At 46.0% G+C, this 9384-nt stretch overlaps 1 protein-coding gene across 1 annotated transcript in view; it reads right to left on the bottom strand.

The window, feature by feature from the left end:
• Nucleotides 1-220: 220 nt before the first annotated feature.
• The window catches only part of FLOT1 (flotillin 1), a 51431-nt gene continuing 42267 nt past the window's right edge, over nucleotides 221-9384 (bottom strand). The window contains exons 11-13 of the mRNA XM_082263554.1: nucleotides 4273-4410; nucleotides 1914-2078; nucleotides 221-755 (exon numbers count right to left, since the gene is read on the bottom strand). Of these exons, the coding sequence (XP_082119680.1) occupies nucleotides 723-755; nucleotides 1914-2078; nucleotides 4273-4410 (336 nt within the window). The 3' untranslated portion in view covers nucleotides 221-722. The remainder of the gene's footprint in view (nucleotides 756-1913; nucleotides 2079-4272; nucleotides 4411-9384) is intronic.

Below are 9384 nucleotides of genomic sequence, written 5' to 3'. Positions count from 1 at the left end.
TTCTGGGCAGATCACAGAAGTGGAATCTTCATTTTACTGCATAGGAGGTTGGGTAGGGTTGAAGCAAATCCTAAAACAAACTCAAGCTAGCAGGAGAAAGGTGCAAAACCCATCTTCGAAAGATCGTAATTTTCTAGCAGAGGTAAAACTCATTAACACGTGCAGCAGCCTTCTGAAGTGATCCAACACTTGGGCATAAACAAATCTTATACACTATAAAAAAAAAGAAAAAAAACTGTTTTTAATTGGCCCTCATGTGAATATTCCTGAAAGAAGAACTCAATATCTTGCCCAAAAATCCATAATTCTCCCTTCAAACACTAGAAAGATAAAAGGGAGGATGTGATTGGATGGTATGGACAACACACACAGTTGTTCTCATGGACACTTTTATATATTAGATCCAATCTTAGAATAAAAACATTTCATCTTATTACTGCCAGCTGAAAGAAAGACAAAATGCTGAATGCCCATAACGCACTAACTGTAAAAACAGGTTCTAGTCTTTGAAATGACAAGAAGAAGGCCTCAATCTGCTCCAGGAGGAGCCTATCAAACAAGCATGAGTTGGCTGTGGAGAAGTGCTTCTGTACACAACCTTAATACAAGGAGACTGATGTGAAAGACAAGGAGACAGTTGTTGTAGGCACCAAAAGGAGAACGACCAGGGTGTAAGACATACGTGGGATGACGATACAGTGGGACTGATTGACCTTCAAGCGTTAGGACATGCGTCCAGGTTTCTTCTGCATATTCTAGAAAAGAAAACATTTTCCCAAATCATCAGCAAGTAAAACAGTTTGGACTCTTACAGGAATACAATATAATGCAAGTCCCTAATTAAGTTAACACCTATGTGTTAAAAGGTTTCCCCTCTTACATAGAAAGCAAACTCTGGGCAGGTCTTCTTCTCCTGCTTTGTGAGTTATTTATGCAGAATTTATAGTTCCATATCAGATGTCTTTACTGGTCAGTGGCTGCATGCTTATTATGGATCCCAAAGCAAGGAAAAAAACAGCAGCCCACAAACTCAAGCCTCCAAAAACACAAAAAATTATAACTTTCTTGGAAATCGTAAAGTGACTGTAAACCTTCGGACTTTAAAAAAAAAAAAAAAAAAAAAAAACAAGCAGCATGTCATACTTACCTGCTCTGTCAACGCTCCTGGCTCCTCCCTCCTGCCCCCATTGGAAGTGGCACCTGTCTGGGTTTGCTCATAAGCCCCGCTGTCCGAGGCCATTGACACAGGCAGCAATCTTTGCCCCCCCCACCCTAGTCATAGGATTTGATTGACAGCAGCAAGAGCCAATCAGCCAAATGAGGAAGGAGAGAGCAGAGAGCTGCTGCTCTCGTGAACAGCGCAGACCAAGACTGGTCTCAGGTAACTATAAGGGGGGGGGGCTTGGAGGAATCAGACACAGGTTTTTTTACCTTAATGCATAGATTGCATTGAGGTAAAAAACCTAAAGCCTTTATAATCCCTTTAAAAGGAAACCTATTATAAATAACACTGCAATTGCTAAACTCATGTTCAACTTACATTCTATGCCACAGAATTAATATAACTAAGTAGCAAATGGAATTCTGATCTGCGTAGTTCTTCTGGGTCAGTGAGAAAAAAAAAAAAAAAAAAAACTTAAGCAGCCCGGATGTTCAGCATTGACAGTCAAACCTATGTTTTTAGCAGGAGAGATCAGTAATGACAGCCTCCATATTACTCTAAGCACAGGCTTACTTTAAGCATCCTACAAAAAGATATATGGTTCTAAAAAGATCTGGTTATTCAAGAAATATAGTCGTAGCTGAAGGCTGAGTCACACAGCCATCCATTGACAGTATCAGAGTTCCTGATACAACTGCAGAAATGAACGGTCCTTGTCTTTAAAGCAATTAGGCTTATGGGAACCACTAACCTGACTGATGTTAATGCCAGTCAGTTTCTCCACTGTTTCTGGTAAGCGGTTTAGAATATCCAATACTTCTCCTGTAATCTTTGCAGCTCCAACCTCACTTCCACCGCTGGACACCATTGTAATCTTTTTCACTTTGGTTAAAGGTTTGCTGATCTCATCGACAATCTGAAAGACAAATGCCGGTGTCACCAAATACATAGCAATGCTGATCCATGTTGTCCTCTCTTGCAATATCAATGTAACAAAAAGGGCAGGTTTGATTTTAAATAACTCCAGTCAAAAACAAACAGTGGAACAATGGGCATTAAAAAATAAATAAAAAAAGACACACAGTATGATGCAGTCTGTCACAAGCAATAACACAGCAGATTTTGTTTTTCAGGTATCCTTTTACTTAACTGTATTAATATTTACCTAATCTCGTACTTCCAGGAGAGAGTCCCTAGCCCTCTGTAAGCTCTAGCAATGGGAAAATGGCAGCTCACACAGAGCGGCTTCTCCTTGCTTCTACAAGCAAAAAGGGTGGCAAGGAAAAAAAAAAAAGGCAAGCATAAAATGCGAAAGGGCAGCCTATTGGGCAAAGCACTTCAAATGTGTAATTATATATATATATATATATATATACACACACACACATATACAGTACAGACCAAAAGTTTGGACACACCTCATTCTAAAGAGTTTTCTTTATTTTCATGACTATGAAAATTGTAGAGTCACACTTCAAGGGGTAGTCACCTGAAATGGTTTTCACTTCACAGGTGTGCCCTGTCAGGTTTAATAAGTGCGATTTCTCGCCTTATAAATGGGGTTGGGACCATCAGTTGTGTTGTGCAGAAGTCAGGTGGATACACAGATGATAGTCCTACTAAATAGACTGTTAGAATTTGTATTATGGCAAGAAAAAAGCAGCTAAGTACAGGAAAACGAGTGGCCATCATTACTTTAAGAAATGAAGGTCAGTCACTCTGAAAAATTGGGAAAACTTTGAAAGTGTCCCCAAGTGCAGTCACAAAAACCATCAAGCGCTACAAAGAAACTGGCTCACATGCGGACCGTCCCAGGAAAGGAAGACCAAGAGTCACCTCTGCTGCGGAGGATAAGTTCATCCGAGTCACCAGCCTCAGAAATCGCAGGTTAACAGCAGCTCAGATTAGAGACCAGGTCAATGGCACATGGAGTTCTAGCAGCAGACACATCTCTAGAACAACTTAAGAGGAGACTGTGTGAATCAGGCCTTCATGGTAGAATATCTGCTAGGAAACCACTGCTAAAGAAAGGCAACAAGCAGCAGAGACTTGTTTGGGCTAAAGAACACAAGGAATGGACATTAGACCAGTGGAAATCTGTGCTTTGGTCTGATGAGTCCAAATTTGAGATCTTTGCGACACACAAAAGGTGAACGGAGGGACTCTACATGCCTGGTTCCCACCGTGAAGGAAGGAGGTGTGATGGTGTGGGGGTGCTTTGCTGGCGACACTGTTGGGGATTTATTCGAAATTGAAGGCATACTGAACCAGCATGGCTACCACAGCATCTTGCAGCGGCATGCTATTTAAACGGTTTGCGTTTGGACCATAATTTATTTTTCAACAGGACAATGACCCCAAACACACCTCCAGGCTGTGTAAGGGCTATTTGACCAAGAAGGAGAGTGATGGGGTACTGTGCCAGATGACCTGGCCTCCACAGTCACCGGACCTGAACCCAATCGAGATGGTTTGGGGTGAGCTGGACCGCAGAGTAAAGGCAAAAGAGCCAACAAGTGCTAAGCATCTCTGGGAACTTCTTCGAGACTGTTGGAAGACCATGTCAGGTGACTACCTCTTGAAGTGTGACTCTACAATTTTCATAGTCATGAAGATAAAGAAAACTCTTTGAATGAGGTGGTGTGTCCAAACTTTTGGTCTATATTGTATATATATATATATATATATATACATACACACACACACACACACACACACACACACACACTCCTGGGTCAGATTTCACGTTTTTAAAGGAAAGCAGACATGCATGCAGACTTTAATCTTTGTGTAAACAATAGTGCCCAAACTAGGTTTTCTAATCTTTCCCAATCACTATCCTCCCCAAAAAGATCTTTTTGCTATTGGAATCTGCAATTACCCAGAGACGATTCATTTTTGGTGGATATGGCTAAGGTCTATAATCAGCTTAAAACACACATTGCTGGGACATTCATACACCCACATATGCAATAGACTGCTTAAGTTAGTCTTCTAGCAGTTTTGGATTATGGCAAATATGCCATTAGAAGTGAACCCTAAGTAAGGCTGTGCATGATGATTAGAGAACAGAAACTAGTGTATACACTCTGATAACCAGCAAAGCATACCTCAGGCAGCTTCTCCAATAACATGTCCACTACAGCAGCTTCCTGATATTGCTGGAAGGCTTCTGCTTTCTTCTCCATCTGCTCAGCATCAGCACGAGCACGGACTTCAATGGCGTAAGCCTGGGCCTCTCCCTTTACCTGGAAGAATCAGAAAAATACAGTTGGACAGACATCCAAATTCTGAAAAGTTGCATGGCCCAATGCCCATTTATTGAGTTATTAAAGCATTATTGCCTAGGTGCATTAGCAAGATTACCATCCATGCTGGCGAGACCTGTAAAATAAAGTGGTGTCCCCATTACCCCCTACCTATACTCAGTGGACCAAGGCTTCACAGAGCACTGTGGGTCACCTAAAGAGGGCACAGTAAAAGCTTTCTGCATTTTGTTTCAGCTGGTATGAAAAACACTGGATGGAGATGCTTGATAAGGGGGGGAGACACTGGTGTGTGTGTTCTGAATGAAACATGCAATGCTGAAAAAGGTAAGGATACAAAAAAAAACAGTAAAAAAGAAGCCTAAAGCACTAACTACTGGCTAAAAAAATGATCAATAAAATAAATAAGCGATGTTGCATTTGTTGTTGTTCAGTCGTGTCAGACTCTTCGTGTCCTCACTCATAGACCATAGAGCGCCAGGCTTTTCGGTCCTCCACTGCCTTCTGGAACTTGCTTAACCTTCATATTCATTGTTTTGCTGATGCCACCTATCCATCTTGTTTTCGGTCTTCCTCTTCTCCCGTTTCCCTCCATGTTTCCCAGCATCAGTCTTTTCCAATGAGTCCTGTCTTCACAAGAGTATTAGAGTTTTAGCTTCGGGAAATAAGCCAGTGAATATTCAGGGTTAACTGAATATTCAGTCCCTTGCTGTTCAAGGGACTTTCATGAGTTTTCTTCAACACCATCATTCAAAAGCATAAATTCTTCGGCGTTCAGTTTTCCTTATGGTCCAACTTTCATAGCCATAGGTTACTACTGAGAATACCATAGTGTTGACTATAAGGCATTTTGTCGGTAGTGTGATGTCTCTGCTTTTTAGAATGTTGTCTAGGTTTTCCATTGCTTTCCTCCCAAGAAGCAAGTGTCTCTTACTTCCATGGCTACAGTCACCGTCTGCTGTTATCCTGGAGCCCCGGAAGATAAAATCTGTCTCTGTTTCCATTTCTTCTCCTTCTATTTGATGGGACCGGTTGCCATGATCTTAGTTTTCTTAATGTTCAATTTCAGGCAAGCTTTTGCACTCTCCTCTTTCACGAAGGTGAAAGAGGAGAGTGCAAAAGCTTGCCTGAAATTTGGCTAAACGGATGGGCGGCGACTGCCAGAGGACTCAGAGAAAAGAATTTTACGGTAAGTTCTTACAAAAATTCTATTTTTTATTATAGTATTTAATGTTAGGTAAATGCATCATCTCTTAATGGAGATTAAGAGATGATGCATTTACCTAACATTAAATACTATAATAAAAAATAGAATTTTTGTAAGAACTTACCGTAAAATTCTTTTCTCTGAGTCCTCTGACAGTCGCCGCCCATCCATTTAGCCTTCACTATTGGGTAATGGCGCCCTCTGCAAGAGTAAGCTAGGCAGTTTTAAAATGTTAATAAAAACTTTTCTATACTTAGACACACCTCTAGGGGGCCGTCCCCCGCCATTATCCTGATCCAGTTACGACTGGTCCTGGTTTGCAGCAAGCAGTACCAGAAAGCAATAACCCCCATATCCAAAAAACCAGAGGGGCGCGGCGACGGTCAGAGGACTCAGAGAATAATTTTACGGTAAGTTCTTACAAAAATTATTTTTTCTCTTACGTCCTGACAGTCGCCGCCCATCCAGTTAGCCTTCACTATTGGGACGTCCCAAAGCAGTGCAGGTGTGAGGGGTGAGAAGACGCAACCAACTGAAAGGTAACGAAAAAAACACCCCAAGGAAGAGACAGAAAAAAATATGTCTCTGCAAACAACCGCCGCAATCAAAACTATGCGGCCAAAGTACATTCCGTAGAATTTGTGAAAGTATGCAGAGACGACCAGGTAACCGCTTTGCACACTTGAGCCACAGAAGCCTGATGGCAAAAAGCCCAAGAGGCACTGATGGCTCTAGTGGAATGGCCTTCACAGGGAAAGGAGGAACCTGACCCTGGATGGACTAGGCCTGAACAATCGTCAGCCTGATCCACTTAGAAATGGGTGCCACGGACATAGCCAAGCCCTTCCGAGGTCCCTCAGGAAGAACAAACAGGGAATCAGACTTCCAAAGAGATTCCGTGGCAGAAAGACAAAACCTGATTGCCCGGACCACATCCAAGGAATGCAAAGCCACCTCCTAGGGATGCTTGGGCTTCGCACAAAGCGAAGGCAACACGATATCCTCATTGAGGTGGAAAGACGAGACCACCTTGGGAACAAAAGACTGATTGGGTCACAGAACCACTTTATGCCTATGAATCACCAGATAAGGAGGACGGCAAGACAAAGCCGCCAGTTCAGACACTCTGCGAACAGACGTAATCGCTACCAGAAAAGCAACTTTCTGGGACAACACCGGCAGAGAAATCTCTCTGATGTTCTCAAAGGGAGGTCGCTGTAACACAGACAACACCAAATTCAGGTCCCAGGGAGGCAAGTGAGCCAGATCCCGCACCCCTTGGATAAACGTGCGAATCAAAGAATTAGTCGCCAGGGGGTGCTGGAAAAACTGACCTTTTATTGTGGTCAGCGCCAAACGCTGAACCACCCCTTCCTGCAGGAAGGCCAAAACCTTCGCCACGGAGAAGGAGCGAGGATGGAAACCATGCGACTCGCACCAGGCAATATACGCTTTCCAGCTGCGATGATAAAACTTTCTAGAAGTAGCTTCACGAGCCTTCAACAAGGTAGGGATGACCGCATACGGAAGACCCCTATCTCCCAAGACTTGGCTTTCAACATCCACGCCGTTAAAGCCAGAGACTGTAAAGCAAGATGGAAGATCGGCCCTTGAGACAGAAGATCGTCTCTCAGCGGAAGCCGCCAGGGAAGTACAATGACCATCTGAACGATGTCCGCGTACCAGGACCAACGCGGCCAGTCTGGGGCAACCAGAATGACCTGTATCCGTTCCGACGCCAAGCTGCGGAGGAACCTGGACAACAGTTGAATCGGAGAGAAGGCATACATCAGCCGATACCGGTGCCAAGGCACCACCAATGCATCCGAGGCGTCTGCAGGAGGATCGCGGGTACTGGCCACGAACCTTCCCACCTTTTTGTTGAGACGGGATGCGAACAGATCCACGTCTGGAGTCCCCCACCGGGCACACAGGAGGCGAAACACCTCCGGATGAAGGGACCATTCTCCTTGGTCCAAGGTCTGGCGACTCAGATAGTCCGCCTGCCAGTTCTCCACACCCGGAATGTGAACCCCCGAAATCGCCGAAAGTGGGATTCGGCTTTAAGACAGGATCTCGGCCACTTGGCCGCCCGGGCACTCTTGGTGCCCCCTTGGTGATGGATATAAGCCACAGCCGTGGCGTTGTTCGTCTGTACCCAAACCAGGCACCCCTAATGTCGAGATGACCAACGGAACAGACAGAGCTTGATTGCTCGGAGCTCCAAGATGTTTATCGGCAAGGAAACCTCCTCTGCCGACCACGTCCCCTGGGCACAAAGCGTGCCCAGATCTCCTCCCCAGCCCGACAGGCTGGCATCCGTGGTGAGCACTGTCCACAGCAGAGGGCGGAAGGACTGGCCCCGTTTTAGAGTCGGCGACCGGAGCCACCACCAAAGATCCGACCATACTCGGTGACTCAGAGAAAACCTCCTGTCCAAAGACAGAGGAGTTCTGTCCCACCTGGCCAGGATCTCTGCTAGCAGAGTCCATGCGTGAAATTGAGCAAACAAAAAAAAAAAAAACAAAAACCACCAGACCCAGAGACCACATACAGGTCCGCAAGGAGGAGAGATCGTTGTCCCAGAGGGACCTGATCTCGTCCTGCAGGGTCCGGAGTTTGTCCTTCGGAAGGAAAACCCCGTGCCGGAGCCGAGTCCAGGACCATCCCCAGGTACTGAAGACGAACTGAGGGAGTCAGTGTCGACTTCTGAAAAGTGACGGTCCATCCTAACTCCTGGAGTGTCTGAACCGTCACGGCCAGATTGCTCGTGAAAGTTGCACACGAGCTCAACCTTAACAGGGGGTCGTCCAGACAACCGAGGACAGCAATCTCCATTAAACGCAGTAAGGCCAGCACCAGAGCCAAAACCTTGGTGAAAACCCTAGGAGTCGAAGCTAGACCGAAGGGTAACGCCACAAACTGCTAATGCTTCCCTGCCACCGCGAAGCGGAGATAACCGGAAGACCCTCGTAGATGGGGATGCGCAGATACGCAGTCTGCAAGCCGATGGAGGCCAGGAAGTCCCCCGAATTCAACGACGCCACCACCGACCTGATGGATTCCATCCAGGACTTCCGCACCCGCACAAAGCGGTTCAGAGACTTGAGGTCCAGAATCGGACGCCCTGTGCCCTCTTTCCTGGGCACCGTGAACAGGTTGAAGTAAAAACCGTGAAACCTGTCCCGTGAAGGTACGGGCACAATGACTCCTTGGGTGAGCAGATCTTGCAACCGCCCCCATGAGAGCTCTGAGACGATGGGAAGTCAGCTGGAGATTGGACAGGAAGAACCTGTCTGCGGGGAGAGATTGAAACTCGATCTTGTACCCTGAATGAAACAGCCCGTGAACCCACCTGTCCAGAATGCTGAACAACCAGAGTTCCTGAGAGCAACGCAGACATCCCCCCACCCTTAAGACGGGTGAGGGCGTCCCTTCAGGAAGAGGTGGACTGGGCCGCCGAGCCTGACTGACCGGACTTTGGCTTACCTGACCAGGGCTTCTTGTGACCACCGGAGGGCTTGAATGATTTGCCCTTGTCCTGCGCCCCGAAGGCACGCCTGGACCCACGCTAAGCTTGAAGGAAGGCCCCCGCCTAGCGCGGGAGGACTTACCCTTAGTGACCTGGGACAACAGAGTACTCTTCCCCCCCGTAAGCCCCTTAATCAACTCATCCAGAATGTCCCCAAAAAGACGACTCCCCACATAAGGAACATCAGACACCTTTTTTGAAGCGTGGTCAGCCGACC

Source organism: Pelophylax lessonae, assembly GCF_965119305.1.
Source record: "Pelophylax lessonae genome assembly, chromosome: 7".
In the NCBI taxonomy this organism is placed as follows: domain Eukaryota; kingdom Metazoa; phylum Chordata; class Amphibia; order Anura; family Ranidae; genus Pelophylax; species Pelophylax lessonae.
The sequence above is the reverse complement of the archived record's forward strand: the minus strand, read 5'-3'. Positions and strand labels throughout refer to the sequence as shown.